Raw genomic sequence first — 20011 nt, 5'->3', positions numbered from 1 at the left:
TTAAGGCAGGAATCCTGCCAACCTATTTCACATTAGTCTCTGGCTTCTTTCACACATGTAAACATCATTTCCATTCTGCCTAAGCAAGGATTGACCATCAATCCTTGTTCATTAGCACTTTCTCCCTTCTCATTCTGCATCCCCATGATGTGGTCCCCAGTGGAATCTGATTCACTCTCTATTCTACCCAGACTGCTTCTGGAAAACTTTAAGTTCTGAGGACCAAATGGCAGGACATCAGGAGACCACAGGTCAGTTCAACCTGGATGATGAGGGATGACAAGTCCATGTAACATGTGGAGGTTAACAGACCTGGCGATAGTTCATCAGAGGAGTGACTATCATACCAGGACAAATCACCAGGAAGTTATGGCATCATCAAGCAAGCATCCTAAATATTATTTTTATGTGTTCTTTTCTATCTTGTTTGATGCTAAAAATTTAAGAAAGACTGAGAAAATTCTTATTTCCCCAGTTTAATATGTGGTAAAATCTTCAACTAATCATAGCCATTAGCAGAGGGAGATGTTCAGCTAAGGGAGACAGTAAGTGCCAAGTGGCTGGAAGGATTTGAGCTCAGGCAGACTGGTTATTTGCCGGGAATGTTGTAAAGGGAATTCCTTCCCTGGCAGGAAGGTTGGAAGAGATGAATTTTAAGGTCTTTTCCAAATCTAAAAGCCAATAAAATAAATCTGAGTAAAATGATTCAACATTTAAAAGAATGAGGTCACTGTATATTACAGATATGGAAAAATGTTAAACATTATTATGTGAAATGAAGCAAGTCATTGAATCTATGGTATGATCCCTTTTGTGAAACATTAAAAAAATTTATCTGATATCTTTATCAGGTACATACCTATATATTTATATTGATATCTCTCTCTCTCTCTCTCTCTCTCTCTCTCTCTCTCTCTCTCTCTATATATATATATATATATATATATATATATATATATATATATATATCAGGTAGACTTTCTTAAAGGAGACCAAACTAATACAAATAGGTATTTAGAAGGAAGAATGAAGAAGAAATAGAGAGGTTGACAATACACTTTATACCTTCTGTTGCATTAGTATGAATATATATCCATGTTGTCTTTCAAAGGCAACTTTTGAAGCTAAAAAGTTTCAAAAGTTAAAGAGAGAGAAACCTTAACACTAAAATTAGGATTGCAAAGCTTTCTTTAAAGCACCACAAAATGCTATTAAAGCCAGATTTATTTATCTTAAAATCTGTGGAAGCAAGATGTATGCATTTTTTTTAAATGAGGAAAATTGAGGCATATCCGAAGTTCAGTCAATAAATCAAGGGCAAGTCAATGGGAGGCTATGGCGGACAGATCAATATGTTTGAGCAGAACATCTGGCCAAAGAATCCCTTGGGTAGGAAGAACAATAAACTGGTGACGCGTGTTTATACTCTCTATGTGGCATACAGATGGCCCCTGTCTCCAAGCATATGAGGGGCCGTCACATAGAAGAAGGATCGGTCCTGATCTACGTGGCTTCAGATTGCACTGGAGCCAGTGCGTGGAAGCTGCAAAAAACAGATGTCCCCAACATAAGGAAAACATTTACATCAACCAGAGCTGTTCACTTTAACCCTCAGTGGGTAGTGAAGCGTCGTGGGGTTCGTATTAGGGGAAGGAAAGTAGATCCGGGTCACAAACTGAAATGTTTTCAGCGGTCAGGCAAGTAATGAATATGAGCAAAGAACTAGCCCAAACATTAAACAGTAACAACTTGAGATCACAGACACTGTCTAAAAGAGACAGCAGTTACTGATTCCAGCAGATAGGCACTGTGAGGGTAAGTGTGTCCTGTGCTGTCAGAGCTTTTGAATTTTTAAAACACTTTAACACTTTAAAAAGTTTTTTTTCTTTTTTTCAAAAAAAACCCCACAAAAACAAAACATGTCTGACCCCATGGCCATCACTTTGTGATCTCCAAGTGATGACAGAAAGTATTTGTTCAATAAGATACAAACTGAAAGCTTCTCAACACATTCTCTTTTACTGGATCTTCACCACCACCACTGGGCTAAGAGAGTAGCTATTTAATTTTACTGATGAGCAAAAAAAAGCTCAGAGACACTGAATTGCCTAAGGCCACAATGCTTGAAAGGGCCGCAACTGAGCCTGTTTGATGCTAAATCCAGTGCACTACCAGGGCTCTAATAAGTTTAAAATTATATGATCCTCTATCCATAAAATAGAATTCTAATCAGCAATAAAAAGAAACAAACCTCTGATACATTCTGCAGTGTGGATAAACCTCAAAAACATATGCTAAAATTAAAAAAAAACAACCCACAAACATATGCTAAGTGAAAAATGCCAAATGCAAAAGGTTACATACTATATATTCCCATTTGTAGGAAATGTCTAGAAAAGGCCAATATACTATGAGAAAAGAAAGTAAATTGCCTGGGGCTGAAGAGGGGACTGGGGATTGACTGAACAGACATGAAAGATATCTTTGAGTCGGTGAAACGTCTCAGAGTTGGATTGTAGTGATGGCTGTTCAACTCTATGTATTAAAAAGTATTGAATTGGACATTTAAAACCGGTGAATTTTATGTATTGATATACATATACCTCAAATACCTGTGTAATATAATGTTGAATACTTCAGTTATGAAAATCTTTGTATTAGAAAAAATAGATGATTCCATTTATTAAACATTGTCTTTCTGTGTTTGAAAGCCACACATTGATGATTTCTTTCTACGTGTCCCAGATCAACTGAAAGACTGATCTATTGCCAGTAGAAAAAAAGTGTCACATAGATGACAGAGGGGCTTCCAAGGAAAGCCCAGTGCCCACCACCTCTTCCGACACAGATCTTCAGGGATTTTGAGTTTAAGTTCAAGATTCCAAGTTAAGCACACAAATGTCCCCTAGAATTCACTGCAGTTCAAGTCATTTTAATGCCTGTGGCCTCTAGGTCAGGAATCCTTGATTAGAAGCCATTCCAAGAAGCTGACACTCTCCTTGCTCTTTAGAACATGTAAAAAGTGCTTTGTTTTAATTTTATACTTTGCCTTTCCCTTCAGTGCATCAGATCTGCAGCCAACTTGGAAAAAGTACAAGAGCCTCTTAAGTAGGCAATAACTCTAGGGTCAGTCAATTGGAACATGTTGGCTCCATGCCCACCCACATGGCTGTGGTAATATGCCATTGTTTTAATGTCAGGACCCGGTCCTTAAACTTCATTTCACACTCCACATACCACAAGTGTTCCTTATGGGTATAGATCACAATATAAGTCATTGTTCAAGCACTTTGCCATCATATGGCCTTATAATTCCTTGTGAAGTGTACGGAGGATGGGGAAATGCCATACAGATGCATCAATGGGTCACATGCAGTGAACTCTGAGCCTGGATTGGAGGAATAAAACTTGTATTACAGATAGCCCTGGGCAGAAATAGCTAATATTCTTCTAAATGGAATAAAGTTTTTTTTTTAACCCAAACAGGATGCCTAAAAACTATGCGTGGAGATGGGGATCAGGAGAGAAGGCACTAGACTTACGTGTTTTTTCCATTATGCTCACACTGGGTCCCTCAGTCTCCTGAAGCTTTGTGTAAACACTGATTTTATACTGTGAATCGGGCTGAAGTCCATAGAAGCAATGCCTGCTTGTCCCTCCACCCACAGTAGATTCTTGCTTTTGTGTATCTATAATAAAAACAAAACACATGAACATGACATTTTAAAAAACAGCCAACCATAAGTGATTTGCTTCTAAAATGCTTAATATGCCTGGCCTAATCAGATAACTCTAGGATGAATTATACTTGTTTGAGGAATTACCTATTTATATAAAAGGCTAATATGCAAAGTGTCCCCTTGGGAGTTTGACCGGGAAAATGGGAGTTCGATTGCTTGCTATGACATGTGCTGACCACCAGAGGGTAGCACAGAACATGGTGGGCGACCAGCGGTGGCCTCAGGGAGTGAGGGAAGTGAGTGAGGGAGGCAGGGAGGCGGGAGGCAGGAGGCAGAGAGGCATGAGACGGGGAGGGAGGGAACCTGATCGGCCCTGATCACCAGCCAGGCCCTAGGAACCCTACTCATGCCTGGATTTTGTGCACTGGGCCTCTAGTATCATATAATTGTTTTTTGTTTTTTTTTAAAGAATCATTGTATCACACAAATTTCCATTTATGTGATTTTCCCTCTAGAACAATTATGCAAATTTCCCCCTAGAATGATTTTCATCTGATCCTTAAGTTGTATCCATCTAGCCAAAGCTTTACATAGCTTTATTTCTAGAAATTAAAAAATCAGTGTTAAAAATATATTTGAGACACCTGGGGAATTGAAGCATCTATGTCATAATGTCCAGCAGAGTGTCCTGGGTCCTGCATGTTCTCTGGTTGGGGGTCTCAGTAACTACTCATAGGACATTAACTACATCACACATATTTTATCTGCAGCTTATTAAATATAAAGAAAAGAGAGAAAACATAAAAACAGACCAGTTGCTTTTTTAAGTTCAAAATGCAAAAATGTTAAGTACTTATTTTTTCCTACTTTGAAAGTATAATACCTGTTAAATTTCAATCTATATTTTAACATATAGGAACAAAACATATATATTACAATATACATTTGTCAGAACAAACATAACATGTGTTATTTAAATATGTCAATGGATAAATCCTGATTTTTAAAAATATAAACTAAAGCCTTTTGTTCAATGAAATTTAAAACTTATTTTTATAACTGTAAATATTAAAGAGTATCAAAGTGAACTTTGTAATATGATTTTTAGTAATACATTTGTTCAGAATGAATTAAGGTCTACTTCAATAATTTCTTTATCATGCACTTTACAAAATGATGAAATGAAAACATTATTTAGGTGTTTGTGAGGTTATAAACTGCTATGAAAGGAGTTTGATAGCAAGGAAATGTTAGTAACCCTGTGCTCTGCTTTACTGGTGTCCAAGTTCAGTCTGGCTCAGCACCCCACTAAAGCTGCTTCTTTCTAACCCTTAACCACAACTTTGGAGCCTCTTGCAAGCTACTGTGAGCCACCTGTAATGCAAACATTTCCTAAACCCTATGCATGAATCATATTCCTCTATCGCCATAAGAGTTTCCAGGGACTCTCCTGGAATCAATTCTAGAAATGTGCTCTTCTGCCATCTCCTCTCTTTCTTGTGAATACCCATGCACTCTACAGACCCTTGACAATAAGAATATAAATGGGTTTTACTGCTCAAAAAAAATCTACAAATCTTTGGAAAACTGGAACAGTCACTGTAAAATTAATGGGAAACAGTATGGTTTGATTCCCAATACTAACAAAGAGGGGTTACATGAATGGGGGTGTATCCATGTTGCTGTTGGCATGTGTGATTCATGTCTAATGGCTTTGCCCTAAAGGAAAACATTTAAACTGATCAAATGATGACTAATTTTCTCAACCCCATGTGCCAAAAGCAGGGAGTTCATTTATTTTTTGGAACAGGGAGAAAAAATTCTGTCTTTGTGCATTCATTCTTATGAAGCATGCTCCGGGTTGTTGTCATGCTGATAATGATGCCATAATTTGACTCACCAAAATGTCCTAAGAGTAGTTACTGAGATCCCCAACCAAAGAATATGCAGGATCCAGATACTCTGCTAGAACGTTATGATATAAATGCTCCCATTCCATAGGTGTCTCAAATACCCTGATCCCCCATCATAATGTTACAGCTTCAAAAAGTTTAATCTTCATCTGGAAACAGCTAAGTGCCCATCAGTAGATGAGAGGGTAAAAAAAGCTGTGGTACATTTACACAATGGAATACTATGCAGCAGTAAAAAAGAAAGATCTCTTACCCTTTGAGACAGTCTGGGTGAACCTGGAGACTATCATGCTAAGCGAATTAAGCCAGTTAGAGAAAACAAATATCACATGATCTTACTTATAAGTGGAGTCTGATGAACAAAATAGGTCCAGAGGTATGAATGTATGAGACAGAAAAACAGATCTCAGTGAAGGTGAGGGGGTTAAAGGGAAGGGGGATTAACCAAAGAACATTTATGGCATAACCCATGGACACAGACAATAGCATGAAGAAGGCCTGAGGTGGGGTGGGAGTGGGGTGGAGCGGGGCTAAAAGGGAGAAAATGCAAGACATCTATAATACTGTCAACAATAAAATAAAATTTATTTAAAAAGTTTAATCTTGAGAGTAGGTTGCATTTCATGACCCCACCCCTTTTTTTAAGGTAGGCTCTCCATTATGCTTCGATTCTCTCTCTTTGTTAAAAGGGGAAATTGACATATCAACACCTATACATAGAAGACAAATTGAGCATCCTTTGAAACTTTTTTTTTAAAACAGAGAGAAAAGAAATTCACTGAGTTATGGAGATGAGGGAGGGAATATAGCATTTGGGCCCATGTCATGTGTAAATACATGAACTTGAAGGGAAATGTTATGCTGAACCTCAGATGCAAAGTCAAACTCAAAACAGCTGGAGAGAGACAGAACTCCAGAGCATCCACAGAACTAAAGGAGGCTCTCATGGGGTTCTGAGTTACCCAAGACCAAACATCTCTGTCTTTGGTCTATCCTACTACTAACCAAAAGCTACAATTTAATTTGGCAAGTGAAGGACTGACTCAAAGCAGATTTTATTTCAGTCTCTCCTGAAAGGACCTTATCCTTCTGGTAATCTTCTTTTTGTGGTGTGTCTTGGCTATGTAAAATGTAACAATATTTACATGGGTAGAGGACATCTGTATTTTCTCATGTCTTTCATCTAATCCCTCTTTATTTGAATCCATTCTTCCCCAGTCTTGGCCTTTATGATTTGGGAAGGACAGGGAAACAACCCCTCTCTCCCTCCAAAAAAAAAAGGGGGGCGGTGGTGGAAGTCAACTAGATCCGACCCGTCAATTTATTTCATGATCTTGAATTCAATGATGGATTTAGGGGCATCTGACACATATTGGCTCAGCTCCTGGACTGTTGTTAGTTACTGAGAAAGAGTAGCTCTTTTTTTTTTAAACCAAAATTAATTTTACTTGAGCAAAAAGGAGCTGCAGCCTGGGAGACACAGATTCAGATAGCAACCTAAATTGTGTTCCACCGAGACAAACGGAGGCCACATTTTACAGCAAAAGTTCCCGCCCAGGTCCTCAATTATGTCTGTTAATGCAAATTTAACAAAGACTGTTAAGCTAGAAGCTGAGAGGATGTCATTCTGGATCTGACTGAGGCCAACTCACAGAATCTGGTTGAGAATGAACCAGATACTAGTGAACTTTGCAGTATATTAGCCAAGAAATCGATCCTTTTGCTTACGTCTCTTTTATCTGCACTTTTGCCATTTACAAACAAACAAACCTGAATGATACAGCCTCGCTACCTTCACTCGCAAAAACCTTGGAAATGTGTATGTATTTCAGGTAAAAACCTCAAAAGAAGTAATTTTAGAGAAACTGAAGCCCAAAGAAGAAAATTAGCCAACTATTATGGTTAGAACAGAGGTCTCTCCACTGACTTCATCCCAAAACATGAGTGCACATGACCAAACCATAGGGAATATTATTTTTTTTTAAAGAAAGAACCTGGAAAAAGTTACCTGTCAAACAATAGGAATTTGCCAGAGGTATTTGAAATAGGTCAGCCTGGGATAAAGTGTTTCTCCATCACATGGAGGAATTAGGTCTCATTTCTCTCTACTATTTCCTCTGGGGTACAAACACTAAAGTTTCTGCAAAGGCAATATTTGTAAGCCAATGGGCGCTATTACAGAGTTAAAACAGCAGGGACTCCAGGACTCATCAGCCCATGGAAGAATGGGCATCTGACCACAAGTCCTTCAATGCAGTGGTCAGGATGATGATCACATTTCTCTGTGAGATAAAGAAACCCAACCTAAAACAAGCTCATAGAGACAGAGAACAGATTAGTGGTAGCTAGACGCAGTGGATGAAGGGTGGGAGAAATAGGTGAAGAAGGTCAAAGATAAAAAAGAAAGAAACTCAATCTAATTTGTCCCCCACTCCAAAGTAGAAAGACTATTCCTTGACCTAAATTGTATAAGTTAAAATATTTAAACATAGTCCTCACTGCTATCTCCACATTCACTCCCCACACCCAACACTCCTTTTTGAGGTTATTGATTATAGTCTTTTGATGTCCTGTAGGTTAATGATATTCAGTTAGATAACTGGATCAATGAGATGTAGGTTAACTAGGCTCATAAATCTCTCAGCTATAAATGTTGATGAAAAATAAATACTTTTGTTCATTATTGTTTAATTGAGACTATTAAGTCTCTGTTAAAGAGGCTTCTGGCAGCCTGAAAATTATACTGAAGGAGTACAAGTTAACTTAACTTAAAGATAAGAAGGAAATGTGGACTCCTATTTTTTTGCTAGTAAAGATCCTGGCTTCAGAAAGAGCTTATGGATTACCAGATCGATGTCACCAGGCACATCAATCATATCCTCTGATAAGAACCCAATGTTATTTTGCAAATAGGCTACACTAAAAGCATTTAGTTAAAAATACATATGGAATTCGCTAATTCCACCGACAAGCCAGTTTTCATATAATTTTATGTAAATCTACATAATTATAATTTTTATGAAAGATAATAAATAAATCCACAGGAGCCTATGTCCCTTCATGTTAACTTCTTAAATGTTATAAAAAGATAAAAGCATGAGGGGGTAATTTGGAAGTGTGATTTTTTTTTTAAATATATTTTATTGATTTTTTACAGAGAGGAAGGGAGAGAGATAGAGAGTTAGAAACATCGATGAGAGAGAAACATCGATCAGCTGCCTCCTGCACATCCCCTACTGGGGATGTGCCCGCAACCCAGGTACATGCCCTTGATCGGAATCGAACCCGGGACCCTTCAGTCCGCAGGCCGACGCTCTATCCACTGAGCCAAACCGGTTTCGGCAGAAGTGTGATTTTTATACTTAGTATTTTTTAAAGCTTAACAAATTCCAATAAACATCAACCCTTCCATATTAAAATGTGAATTAGCTAGTTGTTTAAAGATATATGAAACATAACTCAAGATTTTATCATTGTTTCACAAGGATTGCATATCTTTCATCTACTCCTGCTTAAGCATCCCATTAATCATATTAAATACAACCACAGAATCCCTGTGACGGTCCTGACTTTCCCTTACTCAATGTTCATTCTGAATTAAAGCCAGTCACTTATGTTTAGCCCGTGTCAGGCTAAAGGAATTCCTACAGGATCACACACAGAGAACCAAGGGATTAGTGGCTTTAATTCAGCCACTAATTGTTGAGACAACGCCTAGGTTGGGGTGGGTAGAATCTCTTCTCATGGTGCTCTTATTCTATTGTATACCATCTCCTGAATGAGAGTCTGTTGCTCACCAATTACCCCAAAAGTAAAAAAAAAAAAAATCACTACGAAAAATATTCAAGTCAAACCTAGATCCCCAATGAGTAACTACCACAATTATAGCACTGATTTTAATGTATGTTAATCCTGGCTATTGGGTTCCTATCACAAATAGAAGCTGACATTTCTCAGGTGCTTAATGTGTGCAAAGCACTGTTACAAGTCCTATCTCAGCTTAATCCTCAGAGGATACCAGCATATCAGCACTATGGTCCCACCATTAACAGACGAGAAAGTGGAGGTTGGAGAGTTCAATAATTGGCTTAATCAGCCACTTTGACTCCATATCCTGCATGATCCATAACACAATATTGCCTCCTCAATGAGAGGGCTCTGCTCTAATGTTATGTGCATGTTGTCCATAGGGACTTGCACAGAGCTAAGTCCTCAGTCCTTGACAAAAACAGATGTGGTGAATTGCACTTACCCTGGACGGATTCTATAACTATCCTGTAGGCAGTGGCATGACGGTGCACCTGCCACTGAGCACACAAGCTGGTCATTTGAATCTGGTCTGCTTGAAGATTGGTCACACCCAAAAACACTGTAAGGAAATAGAAACAGAGCTATAGCACACTGCAGACAATGCCACAAATGTCCCCAAGTCCACAGTGAACTTTAACATGATAAAATATGAATTCAAAGTTCCTTAGTGAGAGGTGGGAAGAAACCCATCAACTCACAATACATTTTTTCACTGAAAAATAAGTTTTATGACATGAAAAAGCAGTTGCAAAACATTATATATTTTTCAGTCTGTCATATTTGTAAACAAGAAAGGAAATATTCAGAGGAAAAGAACTAGGTGCAATGGATGCTGAAATTATGGGTGACTCTTAATCTTCCCTCTTTATTTATTTGTTTTCTAAATGTTCAAAAATTAATACATATTACCTTTATAATAAAAATTAAATACAATATGTACTTATCAACCAGTGAAAGATAGTGATGGCTTAAATAAAAGGGAAGAGCAAAGTGGACAAAATGGAAGTCTTACTCAAGGGAGAGCAGTTTCATGTGGACTGGCCTTCAAAGCATGATTGAATAAAAATAAGAAAATTTTTGAAAATTTAAAAATAAAAGATTTAACACAGATTCCTATTAATCTATGATGTTAAAAAATGATTCACCAAAAAGTTATTTTGGGAAGCAGTAAAATTATTGTTTTTCTAAGACAGCAGAAGAGTAAGCATATGATGTTTTATCATTTAATCCAAGAAGAAAAAGCAAAAAATTAATAATATTTGCTTTCTCTAATGACCTCTGATGCTCATCCATCTCATTTTTCTTACTTCTTCCTCTCTCTTAGCTACCTAATAAAATGTTTTAAAAAGCTCAAAATTATTTTTCAAATTGGTGAAGATGATCTTGTCTAATCACAACTTACATCTGTACATCATTCCTTTGTTAGATCAGAGAAGAAAGATCTATCTTTTTAAGGTCAATTAAAATGCCCTCTGTACCCCCATGAAAAAAGGAAAAGGACATCAATAATGATTCATATAACCACACTAAATTTAAAAAACAACTGAAATGTAGTTGCCATTGTGTGGAGTTTTATTTTGCTTGGGAGAAAGGGGAGAAAACACATCACAAGCTGCTCTCACTTTTACTTTGATGATAGAATATAAAACAATTTAATACTCTGTCTTTTTACATCTATTTGGAATACCCAACATATTTATTAAAGGAGAGAAGATGGATGGAACAGAAGGAGGAAGAAAGCAGACAAAGGGTGGTGGATAGACAGAAACAAAACAGATTAAGGAGAAGAGAGATGGATGAAAGAATCCTAGAGACAGAAAAATGGCACAGACAGAAAGGGTAATCTAGAAAGAAACTGGAGATAAACTGGAGGAGAGGGGAGGGAGAGGTTGGGAAAATGCACAGGGGCTTTTAAGGCATTTCTGAGGAAGGACTGTAGGGCTGCAATAACAGCACAACAGGAATGCCTTGGAGGTTAAGGCAGTGCCCAGAAGAATAGCACTTGAACAGCCAAGTACAAGATCAGGACCACAGTCCAAAGTCTTGCCAAATCTCTTCAAGACAGAGACTATTTCCGTTGAGATTAAATTGACTTTGTATCTAGCCCATAAGATTTGAAGATACTCCATAAAAGAGTTGCCTCTCGGTGGCCAAATATAGGTGTCTTGATATCTGTTAAAATATACACCCCATTCTTGCACAATTCCATGTATCCGTTTAATTGATTAGAGATGAGCATGAGCTAGGAGCCACGGGCATAAAGCACAATTACTACAATAGTAATGGTAGTTGTTAACCGAGCACTTGCCATATGGTAGACACTTTTAATATGTTATCTGTTTAATCTTCACAATCAGCCTGTACATGGTTATTATGATCTTCATTATAGCATGGAGAAAACTTGGGCTTGGAGAAGCTAAGTAATTTGCTTAAGGCCATAGCTAACAAGTAGCAGATTTAAGGCTCAGACTTTTGATCACATCGTGACTGTCACTCTCAAGGGTGGGGCCATGCACTCAGGATGAATTTCATTAACCTGTAGCCAAACCATTTTTATGTTGGACTTTTCTGTATTATCTTTAATGTGTATTAAAAATACTGGTCTTCTGTTTAGAATAATTATGTGGGTTTTGAAAGTATTTAAGTTAAAAAAAAAAACAAAAACCAAAAAACTGTACGTCGACTTAAAGAAATATATCAAACAGATGGTGGGGAAGTACAACAAACATCAGCAATACAGAACAAACACGCTGGAGTTTGGAAACACTGCATTATGCCACGGATGCCTGGGGGTTGCATATGCCAATGAGAAGTCCCAGATGGTGGGACAGCATGAAAACCCTCAAAAGGTGGAGAAGGAAGTCCTTAGACTGGTACATATATCTTTTAGGCATGGTGTGTGTGTGTGTGTGTGTGTGTGTGTGTGTGTGTGTGTGTGTGTGTGTGTTAAGGTAGGGAATAATGAAAGTTTTGAGAAAAGGCAATTTCCCCCCTCGACCAACTTTAACTGGCTTGGCTGTATCATGCTACACGCTACTTGGAAAATTTCACCTAATTTGAACAATGCCAACAAAGACTTTCCAGAAGGAAATCCTATCCACCACCATCAAGTCCAGTTGAACGCCAGGCTCTGACAGTCCGCCTGCCAGCCAGGACTCTGAACTAGAGCCCGAGTTAGGAACACACCTTTCTTTCCACGAAACACCATCCAGAAAGAAAAGAAAAAGAAAAACCAGCCGCCAAGTTGAAGGAGGAGTTGAGTTACAGTAAAAACAGAGTGGCAAAACCACACATGGGGCTGAGACAACAGGACATGGGCCTTACGTGTTTTCACCACGCCTGTCAGGGCATCGCTGAAGCCAGAGGCCTGGGAGGCAAATATCTTCACATTGTAGTCCATTCCGCTGAGGAGGTTTGTGATGAGAATGGTGTTAACGTTCGGTCCCACGAACGTTTCCAGGGTTGGGCCAGCAACTGAAAGGAGAAAGAGCGTATTTCGGTTACAACTGAATATGAAAACACGCCTGAAGTGAACTGTACTTAGTCATGGTTTCCTAGTTGCCCAGGATTACACAGCAGTGCTGGGGTTTGAATCCAGGCCCATCCAGCTCTAAGACGGGCACACCTGATGACCATTCTTGGGCTTTCCCGGGATCTGGTCCTTTTCTTAAATATAGCTCTTTCCTTAGTGCTTACTCAAAGAAGCTGGCCCACCTCACACTCCTCCAGCTGCCATACCGTGAGGCCTTCACAGTGGGGCTACCGTGTGGCCACAGGCTCTGGGACACTTGCCCGACTGAAGAAGTTATCCTCAATGGCCCCTTCCCAGACACACAGTCATTTCTTAAGTAAGGTCATAGCTTCATCATTCTGATTATCTCTACCGTAACACTAACCATCCTAGAAATGCCTTTTTATTTTCAAGAAAGGTAAGAGATTCATCCCACTTTTTTTATAAAAAATGTTTTTATTGACTTTTTAAAGAGAGGGGGGATAGAGAAATAGAAATATTGATGAGACAGAAATGTCATCGATCAGCTACTTCCAGCATGCCCACTCCTCCCCCCATCCAGGAGATCAAGCCTGCAACCCAGGTATGTGCCCTGACCAGGAATTGAACTGGTGGCCTCTTGGTTCCTGGGTCAATGCTCAACTGCTGAGCTACACCGGCTGGGCAAGACTCTTCCCACTTCTTAAAGCCAAAGATAGATAGAAATATTTTGTCAAAACAAAAATAACTAATCTTAAAAGACATGTCAGCTGCCTAATCATGCTAACAATATATGTTTTTAAAGTATACTTACCACTAACAGGTTTGTAGACGATCCTATAGCCCTTTACAGGGGAAGATGGGGGATCCCACGTAATACGCAACCTGTTGTACCATTCTTCTGAGACCTGTAAGTTTTGGGGACCAGATGGTGGCACTGAGCAGGAAAGAAAAGGAAAATCAGGATTTCATGTGGTTTCCATGTTTACAATCTATAGCATTGTTAACAAAATCTGAAATATCTTCCCACAGTGTTAAAAATATTTACAGGTGAAAATACACTAAAACACATGGTGAGAAACCTTTGAGAGTCCACATCTGTTTTGAATATTAAATATATAGGAACTAATTGTGCTTGTGATGAAATGCTTTTATCTGAAGATCAGCAGTTCATTCAATGTCACTTTGGTTTCTTCTTCAGTGAATTTTAAGTAAAATTGAATTTTACTTAAAATTTTAAGTAAAAAAATTTTAAGTAAAAAATTTTAAGTAAAAAAAGTGTTTATTAAAATTTCTATATACATGCCACTCTGTTCCACTATCCAAGTATGTTTGTTGAGCAATATCAAGGGTGAGCACACAATAGTAATGATGGTAATTCTTGGAGGTAAGATTCTGATGAATTTTTTTTTTTTTTTTGCTTTTATCTTCCTACTAGTGGCCTGGTGCATGAATTCGTGCACATTGAAAGGAAATTAATTAGAAGAAATTTTTTAATATCGCTATTCACCCTTTCTTTATAATAGAAGTGTCAACCAAATTCATGATCAACAATGACAGATGGAAACACACGCGTGTGATTCGCACCAGCGAGAGCTTTATACGTATCATGCATGCGTTGATACTTGTTTAATTAGACCTGCTTTCTGATTTAGCTAAACTTTTTCCAGCCTAGTGAAGCACCCCAACATCTCTTTCAAGTAATTGTCAGCAACACAGCAGTAAATATCAACACAAAGCCGATTATTATTGTAGATCATGCAGGGAGAACAAAGGGTAAAATATTTAACTGCAGCAGTGTTTGACTATATTCTGTACAGTGAGAAAACCTGAAGTCATTTTCAAGTTCCACCATTTACTTCTTTCCGTCAGGTCAAGTTTCTAACCTTTCAAAATCCCTGTTTTGTGGCTAATGAAAAGAAAATAGGATTCCACCGAGTCTCCCATCTACCTACTCCAGGACTTCTGTGAGGATCAAATGAGATGAGGCATGGGAAAATGCTTCACAAACATTTGATTGCAATGTAAAATGTTTCCACCTGGGTGTTCCTGGACTGAAGAAACTGCAAGGAGACTAGTCACTAGGGAGTGGAAGCAGGCCATTGCTAGTTGACGACAGTACCCACAGCGACCATTTCGGGGCTGGCCATGGGATCTCGGCAGTGTTGGCTGAGATTTGGTGGGCTGTTGCTCTGGGGTGGTGGCAGTGCCTGTGTCCCACTTGGGGGAAGCCAAGTGTTGCTTTTTGGGTGCTGTTTCTCTGTACGCATCATGGCAGCTCTTGCATTGAGCATCTACCCCCTGGTGGTCAGTGCGCATCATAGCAACCAGTTGGAAGGTGGGAAGGACGCTTAGCATATTAGCCTTTTATATAGATAAATTGTCTATATTGTTTAAAATTTTATGTTATAATTTATCAACTTTTTAATCAAAACATTAAAGCCATTTATATGGAGGTCCTTTATAAACTATTGTGCATACTGATGGGTAATATCCTTATCATTTTGTTGTTGCTGCAATTTAATTGTGTTGACCACTGCTTAAAATAGGTGGGCCATCCACTAACACTTTGAAATAATTTTACTATGTAGCTACTGTTACATGTGATGGTAGTTCTTTAATGAGATTTAAGTTATATTTCTATAATAATAATCTTGAAACAGTTTTTATTTGTGTGAGTATACATGTGTATTTAACATGAAACCCTGTTGCAAATTATGCTAATTTTTAACATATGAAAGTTAAACCTAGATCTTTGAGCCCAGGTCATTGGCAGTTAGAGGGAGACCCTTTGTCTCCCCACCTCCTTCCTCCCCTTTCAAGTCTCCCCACAGTGAAGGGGTTTACAGTAAATTTACGAAATATTATAGTGTTAACTAACACAGTTCAAAATCAACTCAGAACAGCAGAATTTACTAATCTTATTTTAAACCACCCTGACATGCATTTTTTAACAACCTGGATTTCAGAAAGATAAGGATGATGTCTTAAAAACACATAGTAGGTTAGGTGAATACTATTTGATTGTCTTCCTTAATTGCTGTTTAAGCCCGTGGTTTCCAAGTATTTATGTAGCAGCAAAATATGCTAGAAATTCCAACGTGTTGATCAAAGTCATGATCAAATCGAGATGCCCATGTGGGGGTGCAGTGGAAGAAAAGCTTGGAGCTTTCCCACTGCTCGGCTCTTCCCTGCCTTCTCTCTGTCCACGTGATCCCTGAGGAGATAACTGTAGCAACTCTTAGAATTCACAATACCCTGAGTGATCTTTAGCAAAGTGTGCAGGCTTGGTGGAGGTCTGGGTGGAAGAACTCTAAGCATGGTCCTGGGGAGGAGGGAGAGATGCCACCACTGTCAAATAAGAAGATAATACCTATCAGCTCAGCTGATCAGTCAGGACTTGGGGCTGCAGTTACAGAATTTAGTGACTTGCACACTTGAAAAATTCCTACTCAGATGCCTAGAGTACAAGATTCAACTCTGGCCAGGGTTCTGCAGCAAATCATATTTAACCATTGGGTAATTGTGGTAGATTAAAGATGGACACTTTTTTTTTTAACTTTGCTCCCATTGAGTGGTGGAGGCTATGACCCTCTCTTTGAATCTGTGGGTTCTATGACCACCTTGACTTGTAGACTACAGCAGAAGTGACACTGTACTAGTGTCAGGCATAGACCTTAACTTTCTGCCTCTTGGAACCCTTGCTCTTATAGTCCTTAGTCACTATCTAAGAACCATGACTACCGTGTTGGAAAGACCACATGGAAAGGCTCTCAGACTATATGGAGACAAAGGGACTCTGCTAAGTCCAGACTTCCAGGCACCCTCATCGAGATGCCAGGCATGTGGGTGAACTTGTCTCAAATACTCCACACCAACTCAGCTACCAGGTGGCCATAATCAATACTATGTGAAATGGAAGGATTTCCCAGCAAGCCTTGACTAATTTCCTAACCCACAAAATCATACAATATAACAAAATGATTGCTATTTGAAGCCACTAGTTTCTGGGGCAGTCTTCATGCAAGGGCAGACAACTACACAGTCATGAAGACAACTAAGACTTTAGGGCTTTGACCAAGGGTTTTCATGCATGTTCCTCACTTGATCACCACGGCCAATTCACCTATAACAAGTACTTTGTGAGGACTCCTCTGCGCTGTGGGAGTCTGGCATGCAGAGATGCACAGATTGATGGGGCAGAGGCCATGTGCTCAGAAAAGTGCCTTCTTCCGGAGCCCAGGCCCCTGCTGGCCACGCCCAGGATTTAACAAGACCCGACTTGCGCCTGGCCAATCGGCAGGGCCCACAGCCGGCTCCCCTCCCCTCACTATTCTCACGGGTGGCACTCGGTTTCCGGTCGCTGCGTCGACTGGAGGCCCGGGTCGGGTTAGCTAACTCAATAAAGGACCTTCTGCTTTTGCATCGGACTGACTCCCTGGCATGGTTTCTTGGGGATCTTGAATTCTGGGCATAACACAGATGAGGTCCTGGGCTCTCATAATGCTACCTTCCAGGGATGGGAGACAGACAGTGAACAAATAGCAACATAAACAAGAAAATATCAGCCAGCAGATCATGCAGTGCCCTGACATAAGCAAAACAAAAGCAAACAAAGCAGGATGATATCCTAGACTTAGACAGCGGGAGCTACTTTGCATGGAGGGTCAGAAAAGTCTGAGAAGATGACATGCAGATGACGCCAAAATGACAAGGAAAAGCCAAAAATGCAAACATCTGGGAAAGGATATTCCACATGGAAGGACTAGTGAGTACATAGGCCTATGGCAGGAACAAGCTTCAAATGTCCAATGAAGAGCAGAAAAGGAGGTATGGCTGTGGCAACTGTTAGGAGGTGAGATTAAAGAGATCCTTGCAGGTCATAAACGGCCTTGTAGGACCTTGGGAAGAATGTGGGATTTTATTCTGAGTACAATGGAAAACCATTAGGACGCTTCAAAGAAAGGCAGGAGGAGGTGATTTACATTTTGAAAAGCCCCTCAGGCTATTGTGAGGAGAACAAAGGATCCAAGTACAGAAGCAGAAAGATTCCATAGGGACTGGGGCATTCGTTTTAGTGAGAGAGACTGTGGCTTGGATTAGGGGGGGAGCAGTTAGAGGAAGATAAAGTGGACAGGCATGCAGAAAGCATTTCGGAGAATCAATAGAGCTTGTGATGAATTGGATGCTGAAGGAGTAAGATGTAGTTGTGTTTAAGTCTTAGCTTTTACAGACAAGAAAACTTAAGCCCAGAGCAGTTAAGCAACTTGCCCAAAATCACACAGTTTGAATGTGTGAAGACAGAATTCAAACCCAGATTGTCTGTCTCCAAATTTCTTTTGCTCTTTTCACCACAGTACTGGTCCTCTGTTATTTGGGGTAAATTACCGGGAGGAGCATTTTTGAAGAATTGGTCAGCTAGTATCCACAGGGAGAAAGCTTCACTCACAGGTTTTTCCAGGGGCAGAGACGCTGACACCTTCTCCATCATCGTAGATGGGAGTCACCGTGACCTTGTATTCCGTATCAGGAAGCAGAGGCTTCAGAAGGAGGTTGTTCTGGCTTCCAGGCACCATGACCTGTGCCGAAAAGCAAAGGGCTGTATAAGACCTCTTCTTCCACTGGCCTAATGAAGCAGGACTATAGGCACTTCCAAATGATTAGAAGTGAGATGTGTTTAGAGAGTGATGAGAAAAAAAGCATTCATGCAAAAGCATTTCTCTCTGAAATTCCCCTTACAGTAACCCCTAGTTTAAAACCTCTGATGCAGATAGTTTAAATGTGAAGCTCTTCGGCCCTGAGGAATGGTCTTCTTTCAACATATTTTCAGCATTTGTAAAGTATCCGGAAGAGACAATCATCATCTATTTGGAAAACAGGCGATCATAACTTTGGAGGGTTCATTCTGTCCTGTCTAATTCTACTTAAGTATCTTTCCGAAATTCAGCCTTCTATTCTCTACTCTTTCAGAGATAATCTAATCTCAGCATTTTGGAAAAGAATGGGTGCTAGCCAAGAACAACAGAACCACACATTTTATCCAAGTTTTCCAGATCAAAACATATTGACCAGTAACGCTAAAAAAACTGTTGCTAAAAGGAGATGTTTTCCTCATTCTGAAATCATCATCACTCTGTCTCAAAGGCTGTAAAAAATGAAATGCAGCCGTGGGGTCGACACCACACAAGCATTGCTGCACCGTACATGGGGCTTAGCAGTACAGATTCTGGCATCCCTAGAAGAGACGTGGACCAGAAAAGCCACGTGTTCTCAATGCAAAAACCACAAACGTTTCTGCTTGCACTCCAGCAGTGAGATGCTGACACATCTTGGGCCATTTAAGGAACTTAATCACGGCTGGAAAAATGCTGGAATATAAGAACTGACCCAAACGCGTTTAAGGCAGTCACAAGATCTGGACAGCTGGAGATGCTTTTCGATGCAGATGCCAGTAGGCAAAGGGCTGCGCTGTCTACTTCTGGATGCGAAAAGGAACCTATAAATCATGGAATAAGCCCTAAGAAAGCCTCCAGTTGAACCCAGGAGCAGCTGTTGTCAAGATATTGCTCAGCTCTAAAAACAATGGTTTACATATATATGAAAAAAGGAAATCTGAATTAGACGATTTTATAGTGGATGAATGTGATTTCGCTCCCCATAGGAAAGGAACATTGAAATATACAGGGTTGTATGAGGTGGCCCTGGGAGGGAGGGTTTCTAATAGGAGCTTTGCTTTATTCTAGAAGGAGGTAGATAACTCTGGCATTAAGATAATGCAAAGGAAGAACTGTGGTTGCCCTGACTTGTATTATTACCCCATCAATGGAGCTTCCTTTAGGCTGTTTCTTTTAAATAGAACTCCTCCGGACCACAGAGCCTGGGCTTTCATGCCAAGGAGTTTGTTTAGCAAACCGCCCATGTTGGTGGTCCTTAAATAAGGTCTTCTCTCAAACTGACAAACACATTCCCTTGGAACTAATCACATTTCCACTGTGTAATACTGAAAAGTAGTGGGGCCATTTCGGAGGATGCAGCTAGCTTGCCAGTGAGTAGTTGCTGTGGTTTATAATCACAGCCATCATTTTCTCATCAATTATTATGTGCCAGGTGCTACTCTA

The 20011-nt window shown here is 39.6% G+C and overlaps 1 protein-coding gene across 4 annotated transcripts in view; it reads right to left on the bottom strand.

The window, feature by feature from the left end:
- The window catches only part of COL14A1 (collagen type XIV alpha 1 chain), a 180081-nt gene that overhangs the window by 85785 nt on the left and 74285 nt on the right, over positions 1-20011 (bottom strand). For all 4 annotated transcript variants that reach the window (XM_036338169.1, XM_036338168.1, XM_036338170.1 and 1 more), the window contains 5 exons: positions 18343-18472; positions 13708-13830; positions 12728-12877; positions 9846-9962; positions 3543-3689 (listed from right to left, as the gene is read on the bottom strand). In XM_036338169.1, the coding sequence (XP_036194062.1) occupies positions 3543-3689; positions 9846-9962; positions 12728-12877; positions 13708-13830; positions 18343-18472 (667 nt within the window). The remainder of the gene's footprint in view (positions 1-3542; positions 3690-9845; positions 9963-12727; positions 12878-13707; positions 13831-18342; positions 18473-20011) is intronic.

The sequence above is a fragment of the Myotis myotis genome, unplaced genomic scaffold (assembly GCF_014108235.1).
Source record: "Myotis myotis isolate mMyoMyo1 unplaced genomic scaffold, mMyoMyo1.p scaffold_m19_p_16, whole genome shotgun sequence".
Lineage (NCBI taxonomy): Eukaryota > Metazoa > Chordata > Mammalia > Chiroptera > Vespertilionidae > Myotis > Myotis myotis.
The sequence above is the reverse complement of the archived record's forward strand: the minus strand, read 5'-3'. Positions and strand labels throughout refer to the sequence as shown.